The sequence below is a fragment of the Silurus meridionalis genome, chromosome 21 (genome assembly GCF_014805685.1).
Source record: "Silurus meridionalis isolate SWU-2019-XX chromosome 21, ASM1480568v1, whole genome shotgun sequence".
In the NCBI taxonomy this organism is placed as follows: domain Eukaryota; kingdom Metazoa; phylum Chordata; class Actinopteri; order Siluriformes; family Siluridae; genus Silurus; species Silurus meridionalis.
In genome coordinates, this window is record NC_060904.1 from 13,430,600 (window position 1) to 13,452,050 (window position 21,451).

Sequence of the window (21,451 nt, forward strand, 5' to 3'; positions counted from 1 at the left end):
CCTTATGGCCATGTTCTGTAGCAGCATCTATGGATGTTTTTTTTTTTTAATCTAGTTTCTTGGTGCTTGCATTTTATAATTTAGGTCTCATCAGCATCAAGTCCCTGGCACTGCTACATATAAGAGGTTATCAAAAAGATTTCAGACTAGCTCAGTTTACAAGAAAGTAATTTATTTATCCAAGTTTAAACACGATCACCATCAAATTAGTCCCCTTGCACAGCAATACAGCGCTCCCATCATTCCTGACATTTCTAGAATGTGTCTTGAAAGTCTTCTTTTTCTATTTACGCTGGATGTGGTGTTAAAATAGTGGTGTCAAAACGCTGACCTTTGAGCTGGACCTTTATCCTCGGAAAGAGGGCAAAGTTTGCAGGAGCCAAATATGGCAAGAAGGGGGGGGTCAGAATAGCACCAGTTGCACAGCTTCCGATGTACACAGGACGATTTCTTTTGGCCCATTGACTTATGAAAGCCGGTGCATCTGTTGGCGTATTACAAAACTAGTTGCAAAACTTTTTAATACCATATTGTTAGCCAAAAAAATTCAATAAAATATGTGTTGCATGCAGCTGATTCACACTATTGCATAAATGTATTCTTTGTTTTGCAGGACACAGGTACCCTCTCCTCTGATGCCTCAGTTTCTGACTCTGGAACATCCAATAGTGAGTTGTCTGCTGGTAGTTCCTCTGGGGACAACGAGAAGACGCCAAGCCCCATCTACAATCAAAAGCCACAGCTTCCTACTCCTCCAAACCAAACTCCTAAATCCAGCCCACCTACCGCTTGTGAGGTTTCTACTCAAAGAAAACCACCAGCATATGGCAGGCAGTTCTCTGCTCCACACCTTCAGCAACAGACATCAGGCACAGAGTCAAAATCCCCCAACCAGGCTCATTCCCAGCTCCTGCATTCCAGGTCAGAAAGCTCCCCCTTGGCTCACATGAACGCCTTTCAGCCCACACGCCCCAAAGTGCCCCCCAGGCCACTTGAGTCTGCTCCACCAAGGCCCCCAATTTCCAAGACTGACCGACAAGACTTCACACGTCGCTCTCTGGATGCCAGTCGCATTCGGCGCATGGTGGGGCCGGCTCAAGTTAACCAACCACTTTCAAGAGCTTTTTCCGAGCGAATAAGCAGCACGTCGGATGCACTCTCTCGCTTCCATGCATCCAGATTGGCCGGCCAGGCAGCACAGTTTGTGACAATAGCTCAACCTCTCATGCAGCAGCAGCAGGTCCAGGTATCTCATATCCGGCCTGCATTCTCATCTTCTGAAGACCCCTCCAATATGGAAAATTTATACTATGAGATAAGTGCCCCTGATCTTCCACCAAGTTACTCTCAGCATAGCTACCAGAATATGAGGTTAGATGTGGATGGCAACTTCCGGCTTTCAGAGCCAGCCAATCAGAGGCCCCAGTCTAGGGGTCATCAACCACCTCCATACTCACAAGTGCCAGGTTCTGCCAGGGCTCCTCAACTCTGGTCCTCTGAGGCTACACGTGCCTGGACTTCAGCTCATTCCCATGCTTCCTTTTCTCATTCCCATTCTCACCGGCAATCCCAAAACAACCTATCAGGTCCTCGCGGTCACCCTCGGCTGCAGCGTCAGATTTCTTCCTCAGTCAAGCTGACCCGCAGTGAATTGCACCCCATCCCTGCTGCCACTAGCTTGGCCCCAACAGGGGGGCTGATACCTCTGTCTGTACACCAGCGTAGTCTACACTGCTCCACACGGTTACCCTCATCCAACCTTACCGCCTCCCAGATGCATCCCTACTTTGAAAATGGGAAGGTGTGCTATCGCTATTTTGAGACTTCTGGCCCTGAGGAGGGATCACTTAGCCACCTTCAGCCATCCACGTCAAAATCCCATCAATCATTTTCATCCCAGACCTCTCCAATACAAGTATATAACCCAGCCTCCAACGACGAACCCATTTATGTGAACTACCCCTTCTCAAGCTCTCCAGGTGCTGGAGTAAATGCTAAAACTTGGGCCACCACCGACCTTGATGGAGATGTCCACCAAGGGACAGAATCTGTCACGCAGCCATCTATAGAGGACGAGCTGCCAGAAAATGCTTTAGATCAAAAGGGTCCTGTGACTAATTTTGAAATCGCTACTCAAAACGATGGTGCCTCAGGTCCCAAGGCACTGGAGATGACCACAGCCTCTGATACAACACACTTTCGCAGCCACTCTGATCCACAGAGCTTGAGTTCAGAACCCAGTCAGGCCCTGACAGGTAAAGACATAGCTTCAATTCTGATTGAAAAGCTTGTGGAGGATGAAAGAGAGGGTCTGAGTGTGGCTACTTCATCCTCTGCATCTTCCTCACCCCATGTTGAGTACCCCCCTAACCCATACCCCAGCCAACATCATAAGCGCCCACCACCTGCGTACAACCCAGGATCCTCTCGGGCAAATTTTGAGAGCCAAGGTCTGACTAGAGAAAGTCCAGGAGTGTTTCATCGCCAAGATCCCATGCGTCGTTCTTCCAGTGGCCAGTACAGACAAGCCTTTGATGTTATGCCATCTGGTGACCAAGTTCTTAAATTTTATCGAAGCCAAGAGATTATCCCAACTCCCCAGGGAGAAAGCACAGCGCAGAACCCGTACCCAACAAGACCTCAGTGTCAGGATTCCATCAGTCATATTCTTCAAGCTCACCCAGACACATCCCATTCCTCTACTCCTCCTTTGGTGGCCTTCTCAAACTTGGCACTAAGCACACCAAGAGGATATGGAGCTCAAATAGAAGTTAATCTGTATAACCAGTACCCTTACCAGGCAGGTCCGGTGCTTCCGCCCTATCCCAATGCTCCCAGGAGGGATGTTATCCTGGACCCTGCTCTCCGACCTCCAGGTCTTCGGAACCAGAGGGACTTGAACCAGCAGGGCAGTCTGTCTGGTCCCAATTGGTCTATACATACAGAGGGTCAGACCCGCAGTTACTGTTAAAGCACAAACCAATGGCAAGGGTAACATTCTTTGGACTGGAAATGAAATCCATCGGGAAGGAATGTCCTAAAAGAACCCCACTGCTGTGCTGCAAAACTGGACCTTTAGAGTAAAGGAAAGAAATGTAGACAGAGATGGTAGGGCAAGATGGTTATGAAATATCAAAGAAGTGAACCATTTAGTGGCTTAGAATTGTAAACATTCCAGTAGACACTGTGTTGTCCAGCAGAGGGCATCAGAGAGTTGTGTGGCTGCTGTCCCTCTGAAGGGAGTATCAGGTATTTCTGCATGGTGGTGATTTTCTGCTTTAGGTACTTTCTCGGTTTAAGTTTATTGCTAGAACACTAAGTGGCAGTACAGTGTGGTGTACAGGAAAATAAGCTTAGTATGTTTTCTTTTTATTAAAGCTAAAATAATTTGATGGTACCCTTATGCTGCTGGCTGGTTCTAAAGATGTTTTATTTTGCCTCAGTATTCTTCTGTTTGAAGCAGTATGAAATTTTGGTTTTTACAGCTTTTAACTTTTTAAGTTAATTTAAACTTCATTACGAAGAGCATTTACAATAGTTCTTTTTTTTTTTTTTTGCTGTGTTTCGAAAATCACAAACGAATAGGAATGCTTTTAGTCATTGGTTTAAGTCGAAAGGGCATGTGTTTTCATTCGTGTATGGATACTTGTGTCACAGTAGTCTTCTCTGTCCTGTGAAACGTTCACGGAAGAACGTAAAGGAACCACTGCCATGTGCATCTGTATACATTTGTGTGTGTGTGTGTGTGTGTGTGTGTGTGTGTACTCGCATGTGTCCATGTTTATGGAAGGTACTGCACATGTAACTATGAGTAATGGATGTGGGATTTCATAGCTGAACTTTCAACCATGCTAATCAGTGCATCAGTTATTACATTAAAGGTAAAGAGGTTTCTTCCTAACAGTTAGTTGCACCGTAATTTTTGCTGCATAGCTCATCAAAAGTTTCGGGCATAATTTATTTAATTTTTTTTGTAAATGAAGGAGGACATTTGTTGCGTATTGAAACACCCTGCCCAGTCACCTAACTTCAAACCAATCGAACTACTCTGGGAGGAGTTCGGAAAGAAAAGAATCGAGTCATGGCAGAGCATTTTTAATGGCTGCCTAGAAAAACTGACCGTTCAAGAATGAAGAATGTGTATGCAGTGTGCAGAGGGTTTTTATTCATTATAGCGGCGAATATTTTTCCACGTTAATGTTCCGTTCCAGCGAAAATAAAGCTCCGTCGATGGTTCATTGTGAAAATCTACATGTCTCAAAGTCTTGCCCCATGTTTGTCTAGTTCCGACACAGTTTGAATTCGTTGTCCTTCCAGAACTGTTGGAACGTTCTCACAAAGGTGTTCACTTAATGATTCTTTTACCACAACCAAGTGTGTATCAGTGGTTCTCAGTTCTACAATTGCATTGTGACACTGAAACACCTGTCAATCACCCATACACCCGCCTTTCCTCCTCAAGACTTTTTTTATTTGTCGAAATATTTGAGCCAAGTTGATTAGGTGGTCTTTATATACTGCCAAAGTTTAGTTCAGCAGATACAGGGTTGGGCAGCTCAACACTACTGTAATGCAATATGACAATGTGAGGGTTCTTTAGGGCAAGTGAGCTCCTGGTGATCTGCCCTTAATTTAAACACGCCTGACTTTAAAATGTACGCAGGGCTGTTAAGCTTTTTACAGTGAATGGATTTTGGGCGTGTTTTTCGGTTGTGTTTAATTTCGGTAGGAGGGTAGCTCTCCCAGAAAACGTAGTTGGGTGGACCAGGGATGACACCTGTCCTAGTTTCCTAGCAACGGATGCCTTTCCTTGAGCACTTGTTTTTCGTAACGTGCCGAGACTTGAACATTTACCTCTTGAGTCAGTGTTAATAGGGATACGTGAGCCTTTTAATTGCTTCTTGCTCATTAGCAGTATGTCTGGTGTCCTTACATAGCTGGCCCTAAATGTTTAAGGTGAATACATTGCACAATTTTATTTTATTTTATTTTTGTTTTTCTGCTCAAGAGTGAGCAAATTTTGTACAAAAGGTACAAAATTTAGTTGTATGAATGTGTGTGTGTGTGTGTGTATGAATGAATGAGTGAAGGCTCTCTTGACTTTTTTTGTTTGTTTTTAATCCATATCTATGCAGTGAAGTACAAAGGAAGATTTCCTACAACATAGTAATTTACTCTTTACTCCAAATGCTATGTATGTATTACAATAGGTTGTGTGTTGGGTGTTGGTTTATGTGCTTTAAACCTAAACATCCTATTCAGTGGTCTCTTTTTTTGCCTTGTAGCACATTGCAAAAAGGCAAGTTACCATGTTTTGTAATATTTACCAATGTGTGAATTAAAAAAAACTTGGATGCATCAGTCATATACTGTGTTTGGGTGATATTTCAGACAACATATTATTGAATTCTCAAATCTGTTTTGTCAGATTGTGGTTTGTTTTTTTTACTATTACAGCAGCTCCGATAGTATAATATTTTATATAATATAATAATTGGATCAGCCATTAAAATCCTGCCTGGGGTGCAGTCAGCGTTCGAAATTCCTGCCAAAGGTGTTCAGTAGGTGTGAGGTCAGAGCAGGATACTCAATATTTTCTACTCCAGCCCATGTAAATCATATCTTCATGGTGCTGGCTTTGTACACAGGAGCATTGTCATGCTGAAACAGGTTTTGTTTTAGGAAAATGTTAATGTTACCAAATCTTGGAGGCCCACAATTTTATAGAATGTCTTGTCTGAATACTTTTGTCCATACAGTATAGTGTATATATGTGTGCAAAAAAATCTAATAGATAAAAGTCAGAAAATGTTCCAGCATTATTGGACGGTACAAACGACAAAACAAACTGCGCAACTCTTCAACATTCGAGGCTGTGACTGTATTCAGAATGGAACATTGAAAAGGCCATCGTCAACCAATAGAGCACTAGGAACAGGACGTCTCACCAAAATGCATAAAAGGACAAGACAAAACCTTATCGGGGAGGCTGGCAGGAGATCAAAAAGCTGCAGGAATATCTGATATGTACTAATTACTCTCTGCATGTGACAATTTCTCGTTCTTTATATGTCTGGGGTTGGTTAACCAGACAAAAATCCTTCCTCTAAAAATATCTATAAGCTTAAATATATTATCCAAGACCACATGGCAAAATGTGTTCTGGTCCAATAAGACCCATTTGTATAATAAAGTATATTATTTCCACAGGTTGTTATTATGTTTGGGAGGGGGACACCACATAAAAATGAACAGCATGACTATGGTGAAGCATGGTGGTGGCAGCAAGAGGCTTTAGGGCAGTTTTTTTTTTCTTTTTCTTTTTTTCTTTTCAGCCAGAATTGGGGCTTCCATCAAGGTGGAGACAATCTGAAGTAGCAAGGCTTTAACATATTATTCTCCATTGAAAAAAACTCTCATTTTAAAAGATCTTTGTATGTCATTTTATAAATCCATTGTTTCGACCTGATTTATTACTGGTAGGAATAACTGGTCAATATAATTCCTTTTTACAATACATTTAGTGATAACAATATAATAATATATATAATGCTATAATAGGTATTATTTTGTTTTCAGCTTTACAATGAACATGAGGGTGGAATTTCTCTCCATATATCTTTTCTAGAAGAATATCCTGTTAAACTAGTCAGCCTCTGTTACAAGATCCACTCCCAGGTACACACCAACATGACTAATTTCATACGCCTTCAGTATTCAACTCCTGTATGAAATCACATATCTTGTTTGTCCTGTAGTTTCCTGGGTGTAACCGTCGAACAATGGTCAAAGTTTTGTTACATAGAGCTTAGATACAAATATAGAATGAACAAAAAAAAGCAAAGTGGTCTCTATAGTGTTTATTAAAACATTCAAAACGGGCCACATATCCACACATGTAACTGACTAAAACAGTATAAATATATATATGTATATATTACTATCAATGTACAATAGCCATAAGAGAAAATCCCTGAAATGGACTATTCTTTGAAAAGAATGTAATGTAATCTATAATCAAAACCAATGACCGCTCAAAAGGAACAAAGCCACTATCATGCCGAACATAAAACACGGTACATGCAAGTCGTAAATGTTGTGCAATCAGAATAATATCAAGATTTGCCTTGAGGAAAGATTTTGGCAGCAGGAGACAGAAATGGCTAATCATTTTTGTGGCATTGTTCCAAAGACAAGTATGCTATAAATGAACAAAAAAAACCTTCTTGTACTCCTAGATTTCATTCGCAGGCCAACATTAGCGTTTTTGGTGGAAAAATTTGTTCCGTGATCTTATTCCAGGAGTAGGAAGTACACCATGACAATCAGCATGAGGAAAAACTGAACGATCGAGAGAGAAAAAAGACATTAGCATCATATTTTTTACATTTGTCTATGTATTTAATTGGCTAAAAAAAAAATGTTAGGGTTAAAAGGGTTACAATATTCGTAATCATTATAGCTCCATATAAAGTCAAGACATTGCGAGTGAATTCAAATTTAGAGAGCATAAGTGAGGCATTTGTGGTGGCCTGGGAAAAAACAATTCACAATATATCCACACGGCCTCTGAGGGTGTACTGAGTTATGTGACACCAAGACATTATCAGGTGTACTGAGTTATGTGACACCAAGACAGTATCAGATTCTTTACATTCTGTAAGTTGCAAAGTGGGGCCTCTGTTGATAGGCCTGATTTGTCTTGCACATCCCACAGATGCTCGGTTAATTGGATTGAAATCTGGGCAATTTGGAAACCAAGTGAACTCCTTTTCATTTTACTCAAACCATTCCTGAACCATGTTTGCAGTTCAGCAGAACGCATTATTCTGTTTATAGGGATGTCATTATTAAATAGAATTGCCTTGAATGGGTCTATTGTAGTCTGCAATGTTTAGGGAGTTGGTTTGTGTCAAATAACCCAAGTGGCAGGACCCAGCAATGGGACATCACACCGCCTCCGCTAGCCTGACTTGGCCCAATATATGGAAATATATCCTTTATTTTTTTCAAAAAACACATGAAAGAATGCATTATGAAGCAGTCAAGGCCACCATGTTCCGATGCTTGATGGTAAAGTCTGATGCTCACATACCCATAGTTGTCTTTCATTAGACCATTTTAGGTTTTAACCACTGCAAATCATCACCTCACTGTATTTGACAGTTGGTACAAGGTGTTCACGGTAATGTGCTGTGTTTGAACTCTAATCAGACTAAGTTAGATATCATTGGTAAAACACAAAGTAAATTGCTTCAGAACATTTATCTTTTTGATGTAATGTAGTTTTGAAGGTAATGCTGTCATATTCTTTTTGGCAAGAAGGGCCTTTTCCTAGCTACTTTTCCATCAATATTCCAAACTTGGCCAGTCAGATTTTTATTTTATGTTGCCACAGGTAAAAATATCTATTGTGCTTACAGAAGGTTGCAAGTCACATGATGCAGCTCTTGGATTTGTTTTTATTTTTATTTTTTATATCTCTGAGCATTAAATAGGCTGAAATAGGCATTCTGATAGGCTGAAAAGTGGAAATTGTTTTTATGTTTACAAAACTTGGTACAAGTATTTCACATCTATCTATTGAGATGAAAATTGTAGAGTCACACTGAAGGCATCAAAACTATGAATTAACACATGGAATTATATACATAACAAAAAAGTATGAAACAACTGAAAATATGTCATATTGTAGGTTCTTCAAAGTAGCCACCTTTTGCTTAGATTACTGCTTTGGACACTCTTGGCATTCTCTTGATGCCTACTTTGAAGAACCTACAATATGACACATTTTCAGTTCACTTTTTTGTTATGTATATAATTCCACATGTGTTAATTCATAGTTTTGACGCCTTCAGTGTGACTCTACAATTTTTATAGTCATGAAAATAAAGAAAACTCTTTGAATGAGCAGGTGTGTCCAAACTTTTGGTCTGTACTGTATATATAATATAAATATAAATATAAATATATATATATATATATATATATATATATATATATATATATATATATATATATATATATACACACACACTTATCCTACAGTGACCGGTAGCATTAGTTCCTATTATATCCTCAAAACATCAACATTTTAGTACGATATATTGACAAGGATTTTTTTTTAAACACTCACCATATACATTTGCACAGCAAAGCCATACCAGCTCACAGACCAGGTATAACGATGTAACATAGACTGGATGTAGCTGAAACAACCCTGCAGAAGTCAAAGCAAATAAACTCACTTTGACTACAGTGTAAAGCAGGCAATGATGAATCTATCAGTGTAATGTATGTATTAAGATTGCATATATAAAGCTTACAGTCCATCCAGGAAATATTCACAGCACAGAAATATTCACAGCCTTTCACATTTCACTTCACATGTTACAGCCTTATTACACAATAGATTACATATTTTCCTTACAAATTCTACAAACAATACCCCATACTGACAATGGGACAGAAGTTTGTTTGAAATCTTTGCACATTTTTAAAAATAAAAGAAAAAATAAATCAAATGTACACAAGTATTCACATCTTTTGTTATCACACTGAGCTCAGGTGCATCCTGTTTCCACTGGTCATCCTTGAGATGTTTCTACAACTTGATTGGAGTCCACCTGTGGTAAATTCAGTTGACTGGACATGATTTGGAAAGGCAGACACCTGTCTACATAAGGTCTTACAGTCTTACAGTGCATGACCTCCAAGACATGATTGTATTAAGGCACAGATATGGGGAAGGGTACAGTAAAAATTTCTGCAGCATTGAAGGGCCCAATGAGCACTGTGGCTTCAAGCATCCGTAAATGGAAGAAGTTTGAACACACTTTCACATTGTCATTATCTGGTATTGTTTGTAGAATTTTGAGGAAATAATGAATATAATACATTTTGGAATAAGGCTGTAGCATAACAAAATTTGGAAAAAGTTTTATTTCACTGTGAATACTTTCCAGATGCACTGTATGATTAACTTCTTGACTGTAGACTAAATTAATGGGCCTGGGTTTTGCTCACCTGGTTGAATATTGCACTGGTCTGGCCAAGCATGCAGCCAACTGGGTCAGCAGCATCAAAGCTGTTCTGACGTTGACAGCAGTTGAGGGGCCAGTGGTATTTGGTGCCATATGTCTGCCTGAATGTAGAATTGTAATCCATCCAATCCAGTGGACTGTCTGTCCCACAGCATTGAGCCTAGACACACGAGAGTAAGAACATTGAAATCTCTCCATCGGTTTCTCAAAATTACTTCCAGATATAATGAAAACAAAACATGAAACATCCATCCCTTCATCTTCAGTAACTGATTTATCGTGGCTCCATAGATTATCCTGGAAATACTATATTTAAGGCAGGATATTTGGCAAGTCCACCACAGGCCACCATGCACACACACACACATTCACATTAAAGCACTTTAGTATCACCCAGGGGCAGGCTTGCGAAGTGGGTTGCAAAGTATTTTTCAAAAACTCACAATGCTACATCATTCATCTAGAGCCAATAAATCAAAAACTCCACACAAAGCCTATATGCCAGAATATAGGTTTTTTATTTGCAATAACTAACACCTATAAAACGATTCTTGGGTTTATAACCGATTGATTCAGGATCAGTCAAAATTGTGCAAGGAATAAAACACATTTTGGGGCATGCTGTTATAGGATAATTATCTATTTCAGGTTGGTAACAGCATCACTTTACTGCCTTTTGAATGCATGAGCTCATGGTCACACAAGATTGTTTTTTATCGCTCCATTTTCCAGTTTGCTCTTAGCAAAATGACACTCGTGGTTGTTCTATGGTGGTCCTTTTTGGAAGACTTTATAAGGAAATCCTCAGACGTAGGATTAAACATTGAACTTTAAAAAACTACTTTAATATATACCCTCAAAAAAGGTACTACCCTGCTGTAAAAATTTGTCTGATCAGCTGCTAAAACACAGGCCATGCTGGTTGAACTGGTTGACCATCCTTGCCTAAAAGTCCTAGAAAATGGGAAACAGCTTCTGCATTACACCTTACTCATTATTAAATCGTAGTCAAGGCCATTTAAAAATTTGAAATTTACAGACATTTTTTGTTTAGGTTAATGAAGTAAGTAAAGAAAATCTGAAATATCTTTTTTTTCCCTAACAGTTGTCAATGTATGGTCTACCAGCATAACCAGCTCAAGTTGTGTTTTGGCAACCAAGGCCTGGATAGTTCACACACAATTTGCAGTGTGTCTAACGAAAAAAAAAGGAGAGGTCAAACAAGCTGTGGCAAGCCTGAGTTTAGCTCCAAGCTAATGTGGCTCATGTGTGAGTTTAGTGAACATGATTAACAATATGGCTCCCAACAGAGTAAAAGCAAGAAATATTCCAGAACAGGGTACACTTACATCTTGCATTACTTTGTTCCAAGTACCAGTGATCTGTCTTCCTTGGTCACTGCTGTCTGCATAGTATTTCAGCATTTGATTCTTCACCAGGTTACTGTTTCCAATCAGCTACAAAATAATAAAAAAAAAACAACAGAAAAGGATAAAATGATAGTTTAGCTTAAACACTAACATGGCCAAAAGTGAATACAAATTTCAAGCTAGAATAACTGTGTAGGCTTTTAATGAAGTTCTTGAAAGAAGTATAAATAAAAATAAGGAATAAATGCAACAGTGACCCTGTGTTTGAATTTTATGCTAGTTAGCTTCCTTTACAATATCATTGGGCCTTTTTAAAGATAAACATTTACATTTATGATAGACAGAAAACACTTGTTGTTGATAGAAACTACAAAACAATTGTTTATCTGTGAAGGCATTTTCATTTCCCAAATGTACAGCTAAAAAAACATGTCATAGCTATTTCATAGCTAACTAGTCATTGGCTTGCTAACTAGCTTGAAGAGTACAAATGCAAAAAACAAAAAGAAAGTTCCTAAAAGTTTGAAATATAATTAATGCTGCTGGAAAAAGACACCCTCATTGAATTTGTAATGGTTTTAATAGTTAGTTTGAGAATTGTACTGGTTTTAATGTTAACTGTAATGGTCCGTACTCTATTGATAATTTGTTGTCTTAGGTTGGTGGCTTGTTATATCTATTGAATACCACAAAGAACAAATATAAGAGCTTTGGTGACTTGTAGATCACATTTTGTTGTATACTGACACCAATATGGACCATTAGGACACCATTAAGCATCCAGATTCCAGTAAGTTTCTACAGCTGTTTGTTTGTTTTGATGATAATAATTTAATGGTATACACAAACACTACCAAAATGCAACCCATTTGGTAATGACTTTAATGTTTAACAGTTATGTTTGAATTTCTGTAATGGCTTCTTTTTTTCTTTTCTTTTTTTGGCAACAGTAAAGACTGATGTTATATAAAATGATGTTATAGTGAGTGTCTGCTCCTGTACACTTACGTAATCTCTGTTGGTGACTGCTGTGATGCAGGACGCACATTCGAATAGGAAGATGATGAACATGAGCAGCAGGTACTGTTGAACAAAGTAAGTCATAGTTTTTTTTTTAATAAAATGCATCTAAATCATCTAAAAATAACTATTTCCTTTGAATTCATTAGAGACAAATAAAACACGTACCACCAACACGAGGACACGTTTCCTTTTCAGAGCAGCGTAGATCCCAAAGATGGCAGTGCAGAAGTAGGCAAAGCCAGTGAAGATGGCTATCCAGGCTGCTGCGAAGATATCATCTTTCCCTGATATGGCCGCTATTGGGTACAGTTTATATGGATCTACGACCACCCAAATCGCCAATGCAAATAACGCCAATCCTGTTGCCTAAAAAAAGAATCAATTTCACTCAATGATACAAAGGAAAGATGATCACCATGATATTCATTCATCCACTTATTGATATACTGTATATATATATATCACATTTTGATGTTTTCTCTGTGCTTCTCTATTTCTTTTCTTCCTATCCACAACCAAACTCTAAATAATAATACCAAGGACACACCATCATCTCTGACCTGCTTCTATACACACGAATATTACAGTAATGTGAACCCCACACTGTTCATTTCATATGTGTTACATTAACACAATCAACATGGACTACTATATTGCAACCCTGCACCTTGGACTTATTCAGAAAAAAAGATAATTGCACCTCACTGTACATACCCTGCACAAACTCTATCTGTCTTTATTTATTATTTTATTATTTTATTTTCCTAGTTTTTTATACTATATATATATATATATATATATATATATATATATATATATATATATATATATATATATATTTTTTTTTTAATTTTAATTTTAATTTATTTATTTATTTTTTTGATTGCACCAGCACTCCATGACAAATTCCTTGTGCATGCAACCTATGATACTTGGCAAAGTAACATTTTTAATTTTAATTAGGGCTGTCCAAATTAACACGTTAGCGCTAATTCATTTTAATGCCACTAATTTTATTAATGCATGATTAATGCAGCATTTCTGTTTGACCATTTTTATTAAAAATATAAATAAATATAGAAGAGGCTTAATTAAAACCTTCAATGCAACACACATTTATACATCCGCTCTCAAATCAGATATCAAATGAAAATTATCATCTATAATCACTAAATATTTTTTTAATCGATGCACCAAGTCTCAAATTAAGCACCAAAATCCGCCATGGTGCACACATCCGGCAATTAAACCCGTCCGTGTGGAAACATAGCAAAAGTTCCATTTGGTGTCCTGATGATTTACATGATTTAAAACACTATAATTACTTTAAAACATTTACAAGAATATTTTGTCTTTATGCTCTATGTTGAGTTTGGATTTACTATTAATAAACATACATTTGCATAAAGTATCCATATTTGTTGCATGCACATGTTGATTAGAGTATTAAAAAATTTAAAAATGTATTTAAGGTACATTTAGAACAGATAAAAATGTGCGATTAAGTTGCGTTTAGTGACAATCATGACAATCATGCGATTAATCGCAATTAAATATTTTAATCAATTGACAGTCCTAATTTGAATATATGGATTCTCTCAAAAAAAACATCACATTTAAATATTTAAATATAAAAATTTTTACCTACCTCTACAGTAATACTCTTATTTACTCAAAAAAAAAAATTACTACTAAATGTTTAGAAAAGGAAAAGAATTATCTCTTATTATACAAAATTAATTTTCATTTAATTGCCTAAGGTAAATGTCATTCATAGCATTTAATGTCAAGCCTCATCATCATGGCTTCACTTTCTTTGGAAACTATAACTTAATGATCATTTCACTCATTGGTTCTGTATTGTTGCCCTCATTGTTTTTAGCAGAACTTTTTCACATTTTTATTTAGTAACAATTTTACATTTTTTAGTGTAATGTCAAAGTACACAATTCCAGCCGTAGTAACTTCTGATGAGTATTTCCAGTCTGCCTGACATATACTTTCAGTGTCATTGTTCAAACAAATAAATTCAAGGAATGGATGCAATCAGAAAAATAAATTCTTCATGTCAGGGAAGAAAGTAAACGCAGCAAAAGAAATCAGTGTTTTTAAATAAAAAAATTCTAAATGGCAAAAGGAAATGATATAACTATTCTTGTGTTGTATCGTGTGAGAGTGGTAGCTCCAGTGGTTAGGGCGCCGGGTTATTGACCGGAAGGTCGGGGGTTCAAGCCCCGGTATCGCTAAGCTGGCACTCTTGAGCCCTTGAGCAAGGCCCTTAACCCTCCGTGCTCCAGGGGCGCCGTATCATGGCTGACCCTGCGCTCTGACCCCAGCTTCTGAGCAAGCTGGGATATGCGAAGAACAAAATTTCACTGTGCTGTAATGTATATGTGACAAATAAAGGCTGTTCTATTCTATTATTAGACACATAACTATGATTTATTTATTATTGTATAGACTTACCGCTGCAAATATATTCAATATCACAACGATGACCATTAAAGCAAGAATGCCTCCACTCGCCATGGCTGTAGTGTTTCTGTAGGTTTTCTCACAGTGGCACTGAAATAATCAACTGGTGTGTCAGAGCTTACTGTTAAACAAAAACTTGAAACCTGCGATCACAGGTTGGGGAGAGGCTCGATCTGTTTACGCCATCAGTTATTCAGCGGGAACGAGAAGAATAAAAAGCCAGCAAACCAGTTCTGCCTCTATTCTCAAAATCATCCCAACCTTTTTCTAAATCAGGGTTGGGGTCAGATCTGTTTGTTCCTTTATGCTACATAGACAAAAACATTTAAAAATAAAATGCTGAACTGTAAGGTAAAGAAATAATACCAATGATACAGTGTTCCATTTAAAGGGACAAATATTTATTATATTTATATACAGTATATATGAAGATTTGTTTGTAATAATAATAAAAAGTATTTTATTTCTCTCCAATTTTAATAGTCATCTTAAATATTTGTAACTCAGAGTTATTAAGAAACAAAAGCAAATATAATTTAACGTCATAAGGCTGTCGAACAAGAACAAACATGTTTCTCATCCTGAGACTGAATCTGCTCCACCTGTACTGACTCCTGAACAGTTGTTCTCACAACATCAGAGTGACTTTCTGTGTTTATTATTGGGATTAAATTACAGTGAGAGTGATAGCTCTGCCATATTGTCTTCTACCAGTCTCAAATGAGTTTTAAACCAAACTACCTTTCTTTGTGTATCCATATTATTGGTTTTGGGGTTTATCAGTAGAGATTCATACTCATCTCATTCAAGTCATATCAGTTAAAAGCTAAGTCTGAAAGACAATGATAACTTTTTGAACTGTTTTAATTTGCAGTATTATCTGGTCCAAAGGGTGAGGCGAAACATAGTTTAAGCTTTGTCTTATTTATTTAGATCAAGTCTCTTCAGAGTTTATATCCATAATTGGCATTAATCATGTATAACTTTATAGTGTCTTATATAACAGAGTGCATTTGGGATTAATTATACTATGTTTTAAAAAATATATTAAATTGCAGTTGCGCTCCATTGAAGTTAATTCATCATCGATTTTTATTGGATCCATTTACAAGAAAATGACAACAAAAACATACAATCTTTTAACAACCAACTGTGGACTTGAACTAAATTTGTACAGGTCTCAAGAACAATTTTATTTTTGAGCGCTAGATATGTGCATCTAATACAAAGGTACTGTACATTATAAAGACAAAAATGTGCTTTTTTAAATTCCACATTTAGTCCCCATTACATGTTACCTCCACTCTTCTGGGAAGATTGTGGTTGTGGTGATTTGTGCTCATTCAGCCACAAGGGTGTTAGTAAAGCCAGGTACTGATGTAGGTGAGGTGAGGGGGCCTGGGGTGCAGTCAGCATTCCAGTTCATCCCAATAGAGTTGGGGTTCATAGCAGGCCATTTGAGATCTTTCACTCTAATGCATGTAACGCATATCATCAGCTGGAGTTTGCTTTGTGCACAGGGGCATTGTGATGCTGTAAGAGGTTTGGGTCTTCTAGTTCAAAGACCTCCAACACTGTGATCCACTGTGATTCTAGCCATGTGTGATGAAGAATGACATATGGCTGGAAAAGTCAAATGTCTCATTACTTTTGTCCATATAATGTAAGTATGTATAACCACTGTACTACAACTAGCACTCCTTTAGGATTAATACAAACCTGAACTGATTCTCTGTCAAACAATTCACATTGAAAATAGCTTGGTATTGCACACTTTTTCGTTTTTGACAACATATTTTGGTGATATAACACACAAAGATCAACAACTTTCACTACCTGACCAATAAGAAAAGAAATATTGAAGCACCAACCCATTTAGATTACACTATGCAGCAATACTGACATCTGCTGGAGATCTCAGTCTTTACATAATTTGACTTCTTTTTTTTTTGTTAGCAGATGGCTTTTAATCATACATGTATATGTTTGCATTGAATGGTTTCTGCATAACTCCAATTAAAAACTGGTTTTTGTTTGTCTATGTGGGTTTTCTGTTTACAATTAAAAAGCCATCGTGTTTTAGACTGACACCATTTAGTCATGAGATCTGACATCTGGTCCGTCTGTTATCATAATGTTTGTTTTAAAAAGGCCAAAAAATGCGTGCGATGGATTTATTTTAATCCAAATGTTGCACAAAACATATCAAGGATTAGTACCGTTTAACATTTTCCAAATTAAACTTTACCTGACTTTTGAAATACAAATAATTTAAACATGTAGTTTTCTAAATTGCTTTTGCGTAAACAAATTTGCACTCTATATAATCCTATATAAACTAGCAATGTCTTTTTAAAACTGTAGAGATTTTATAATGTAAATAATTATTCATATATTCCTGGACTTTAATCACAGGAAATAAAACCACATAGTGAAAAGAAAACGCTGAGTTGGCCAAGAATATGAAATGACAAACAATAAATTAGTATAATTATAGACCCATTCGAATTTTTATGTGACATTCCTTGTTAGTTTTCAAACACTCCTTAACTCAAATCAGGGTTGCAGTATGTACAGAGCCCAAAAACACATTCTGATTAAATGTCAGTTCATTGCAGCATAGATAAATGAAATATAATGTCTACAATTAAGCATACTAGTTGACCTACTCTGTATTCCACAGCTCTTCTTACAGACAGAATCACCAGGAGAGTTAAAGTAAGGAAAGGGTTCTTCGTGTAACAAACAGTTCCTTGTAATACTTTTGTTTGCTGAGCAATCATCAGCGCCATGTAAACTTTATACGCCCTGCAAAACAGTTTGCGTTACATCCTTGCCAAAATTGACTGAGTGTGTTATTTTGTGTCGCGCTTTGACTCGCGTTATGATACAGACAAGTCCTATTTCAAGGTGAGACCCATTTTCCCTGCTGAGAACTTTGGACAGCTTTTTTTCTATATTACTCAATACAGTGTATAGATATTTGTTGTAGTTACAGACGTTCCACTTGTGGCATATTGTGTTTTGAGTTTTTTCAAAGAGAATGGAAGGGAAACTTCCAGAAGATCAGATGAAATCGCTTTTGGCTCCTTGGAGATTTTCTTGGCAGTCAAGCGGATTTAAAAACAGGCTCCTGACAGCACTGGAACTTTATGAACATTTCCCATTAGACATAGCTGTTACTGGAGGAACCAAGTCCTCAAATGCAAGGCTTGCTTTTGCTGTCTGTGGATTATTAGAGGAACAGGAAGAAGAAGAAGAAGAAGAAGAAGAGGAAGAGAAGGAAAGCGATGAAGACGAAGACAGTGATGAACAAGAGGAGGATGGTGATGGTGAAGATGATGATGACACAAAAAAAAAACTATTTGTGAGATTTAGAGAGGACTTTGCAGAGAACGATCCTGACTCTGCTCCAGTGCTCCTCCACCCTCTAATCCCCAACGTCCGCATTTTGACAATAGAGGGAAGTTCTGGATCTCCTCAGGATCGCTATGATGTATTGGTGGTCCTCACAACAGAGTTGCACCAAGAGGATCATATGCGGTTTATCATGGAGCTATATGAGAAGAACAAGCCCTTGTATCTGGTTAAAGCCGATAAAGAAATAGATATTGTGCGTGAAAAGCTGGCAGGACCCTGTAAGACCTGTGCATGGGAACGAATGAGAGAGCGTATTTCAGAGTTTCGGAAGAAACACAAGGCGGAATTTGAATTGACGAAGAATGCAAACCACCAAGGTCCTTTTCCATTACACCAAGGTATTAAACTTTGGGAAGCTGAAATGATTGCTGGAGTTTTGATGAAAGCTATACCTGAATTGCGCAAGAAGGCTTTCAGTCAGTTTTTGGTGGATCTCACGCACAACCTTAAAGTACCTTTAACAGAGAGACATCGCTCAGGGTAAGTAGTCAATATTTGAACCTAAAATGACTTTAGCTAAGTATTGCTGAAGGTCTGTAGCCCACATGTCTAAATTTATGCATACATTGTTCACACATTTACTCCACAGATCCCTAGCAAGTTCTTCTTTAAAAAACAGAAAGATAAGCCAAGAAGACCTGGGCAAAATCTCTGCGGTCTTTCAATCCCAGGATCTCACTGACCAACCGTCCAAACTGCTCTCCATCTTCAGTGCTCTGGAGCACTTCCGACTAGATGTGGGTGTATTAGGGGAGACGGGTTGTGGCAGCTCAAGTTTGTTCAACTCTCTCCTGGGCCTAAAGAATGGAGACAAAGGTGCGTCCGATGTTGGGGTATTTGAAACCACAAAGACGCCTGTGACATATTCATACTTAGATTACCACAATGTTCTTCTGTGGGACCTCCCAGGCTTGGGAAGTGTGAAAGATTTTAAGGCAGCATCCTCTGGCCCTATGCACCATGCCCCTCCCATACCCCCAATACCTCCTTGTGATGTCTACATCCTGGTCTCACCCTTGAGGTTCAATCTGGGGTACATTCAGCTGGTAAAGCACCTTCTGTTGCAGGGGAAATGTTGCTATCTAGTACTCTCCAAAGCTGATTTGATTGAGGAGAAAGCAACTAAAGAAGTGAGGAGATGGAATACAGAAATGTTGGAAAAGCTAGGTCTGAAACAGGATATCTATCTGGTTTCTGCCTTCCATCCAGAGACTATGGATTTACCCAAAATGAGAAAGGATTTTGAGGATGCTATAGAAAGCCATAGGAGAGTCGCTCTGGCCAATTATGTGTCAAAACTATTGGAAGAGGATGTGTTTTGGAAAAGGCCAGACCCTTGCAAAGTCAACTGACCTCCTGCAAAGAGATGCATTTACACCACTTTAAGAATTAATGTGATACTTTGGATGCAAGTGTCTGCTGGACTGTATAACCAAACAAAATTTTAATCAGTCAAATAATGTGCTTATCTGGATATGTGTGTGTGTGTGTGTGTGTGTGCTTGCAAAAAACAGCTTATGTAGCAACTAGAGTTTAACCCTAGCATTTAGGATATTTACCACTTGCCATGAGAATTGAAGAGACACCTCAAACTGAATCTGGCTGAGCTCAAAGAAAGTATTTGCTAGCATCATCATGAGGTTGTGTGGTTGAATCTGCAACAGTGGCTCTCTAGGTGAAAGGGATGTCAATCACAGGGTCACATATCCAGAATAGGGCGAAGTGGAGAAAAATATTTTCTTATAGGGTGTGTTATGCTGCCCTATGACACAGCCAGTAACAAAGTAAATGTAATTAGCTACTGTACTTAAGTAACTTTTTCACATATCTGTACTTTACTGAAGTATTTACATTTGGGGAGAATTTTACTTTAACTTCACTACATTTTAAAGTCAAATATCCTACTGTTTACTCAGCTGCATTTTGTGAATTCGGTGGATAAACATGTAACTGGTCAAGAACGCAGTCAACCACTAATCAGTATCGAGCGTGCGCTCTGTTTTAAACTTGTTCTGATCGACGCTTGGTGGTATCTACTTATCACCAACATACAGTTCAGCATCAGTTCAACAGCAAGCAGAATATTTTGATGGAAGAATCTCCTGACTCTAACGTGCCACAACACCCGTGGCCTTATTTGCGCAATTGTTTTATTAATTTTTTAGTTGAAAAGTAGGTTTTGGGCTCATGATCATTTTAATGCATTTCAAACAGTGTTTGAGTCATTAATAGTATTCTATTAATAGATCGGTGTGCTTGGAGTAAAAGTGTCTTTTCACATAACCTGAGTTGGTTTAGCAAAAGTCTTTTTGCAAAAATGATAATAGGAACATTATAGCCATAATAAATCATAGTACAATGGATACTTAAATACATTTGAGACAAATACTTTTGAACTTTTACCCAAGTGAACATTTAAAGGGAGCACTTTTACTTTTGTAATATTGTAACTACTGTATCTGTACTTTAACTCAAATTCTGGTTTGTGTACTTCGTCCACCACTGAACACAGCTTTAACAGCGGTTTGAAAAGATATGTTCTTAAAATGGTACTTGTTTTTGTAGATTGCAGTTCAAAATAAGCCACATTTAATCATTTATAAATCTAGACATCATATCAATATATGCTATGTAAGATTGAGCTTTTCTTGTCAGTAACTGTTAATTAGATTACTTTTTAATCATGGGTTTATATTAACGCTCTCATTCTAATACTTTAGCATTTCTATATATGTGTAATTATTGATGGTGTAAAGTTTTCTGTCAGGAGATTGTTGAAGTTTTGCTTGGAAGGAGTCTCTACTGTCAGCACTTTATAGCAGGCAGGCATTATATTTTGTTCTATTAAATTAAGAAATGAATTAAGAAAAGAGGCTGGTGTAGGAATGAATGCTATAACTTAATATAATAATAATGTTAACCGCTATAATTTAATGGATAAAAAGGACCAACTTGTTTTACAGATGTTTAATTATTAAATGCAACAAGGATTGGTTTTAAAAAGGTGTGATGTCATTCTTTAATAAAGAAATTTTCAATGTTGGCTGTTGGATCAAAGAAATCTAACACATTTGTGGAGTAGCTCTGGACCATTAGAGCCCATAACCAATTGGGTGAATT

The 21,451-nt window shown here is 37.7% G+C and overlaps 3 protein-coding genes across 10 annotated transcripts in view; 2 read left to right on the forward strand and 1 right to left on the reverse strand.

The window, feature by feature from the left end:
• arhgap33 (Rho GTPase activating protein 33) overlaps positions 1–5,365 on the forward strand; it is a 49,609-nt gene extending 44,244 nt beyond the window's left edge. For all 8 annotated transcript variants that reach the window (XM_046833970.1, XM_046833971.1, XM_046833972.1 and 5 more), the window contains one exon: positions 614–5,365. In XM_046833970.1, coding sequence (XP_046689926.1) covers positions 614–2,971 — 2,358 coding nt within the window. In that variant the 3' untranslated portion in view covers positions 2,972–5,365. The remainder of the gene's footprint in view (positions 1–613) is intronic.
• Positions 5,366–6,845: 1,480 nt separating this feature from the next.
• upk1a (uroplakin 1a) lies at positions 6,846–15,086 on the reverse strand. Its single transcript, XM_046833978.1, has 7 exons — positions 14,903–15,086; positions 12,602–12,802; positions 12,422–12,496; positions 11,393–11,500; positions 10,027–10,203; positions 9,137–9,220; positions 6,846–7,341 (listed from the first exon to the last, which is right to left on the reverse strand). The coding sequence occupies exons 1-7, from the start codon at positions 14,963–14,965 to the stop codon at positions 7,294–7,296; spliced, it is 756 nt and encodes a 251-aa protein (XP_046689934.1). The 5' UTR covers positions 14,966–15,086; the 3' UTR covers positions 6,846–7,293.
• Positions 15,087–17,774: 2,688 nt separating this feature from the next.
• zmp:0000000951 lies at positions 17,775–20,430 on the forward strand. Its single transcript, XM_046833774.1, has 2 exons — positions 17,775–18,811; positions 18,921–20,430. Exons 1-2 carry the CDS (start codon positions 17,955–17,957, stop codon positions 19,681–19,683), a joined length of 1,620 nt encoding a protein of 539 aa, XP_046689730.1. The 5' UTR covers positions 17,775–17,954; the 3' UTR covers positions 19,684–20,430.
• The last annotated feature ends 1,021 nt before the right edge of the window (positions 20,431–21,451 follow it).

Excerpts from the sequence above, each read along its gene's own strand:
- upk1a (XM_046833978.1), bottom strand. The coding sequence starts at position 14,965 with ATGGCGAGTGGAGGCATTCTTGCTTTAATGGTCATCGTTGTGATATTG. Across the intron at positions 12,803-14,902 it reads TATTGAATATATTTGCAGCG|GCAACAGGATTGGCGTTATT; the intron begins GTAAGTCTATAC and ends TTCTTTTTTTAG. Across the intron at positions 11,501-12,421 it reads CAGTCACCAACAGAGATTAC|CTGATTGGAAACAGTAACCT; the intron begins GTAAGTGTACAG and ends ATTATTTTGTAG.
- zmp:0000000951 (XM_046833774.1), top strand. The coding sequence starts at position 17,955 with ATGGAAGGGAAACTTCCAGAAGATCAGATGAAATCGCTTTTGGCTCCT. Across the intron at positions 18,812-18,920 it reads ACAGAGAGACATCGCTCAGG|ATCCCTAGCAAGTTCTTCTT; the intron begins GTAAGTAGTCAA and ends TTTACTCCACAG.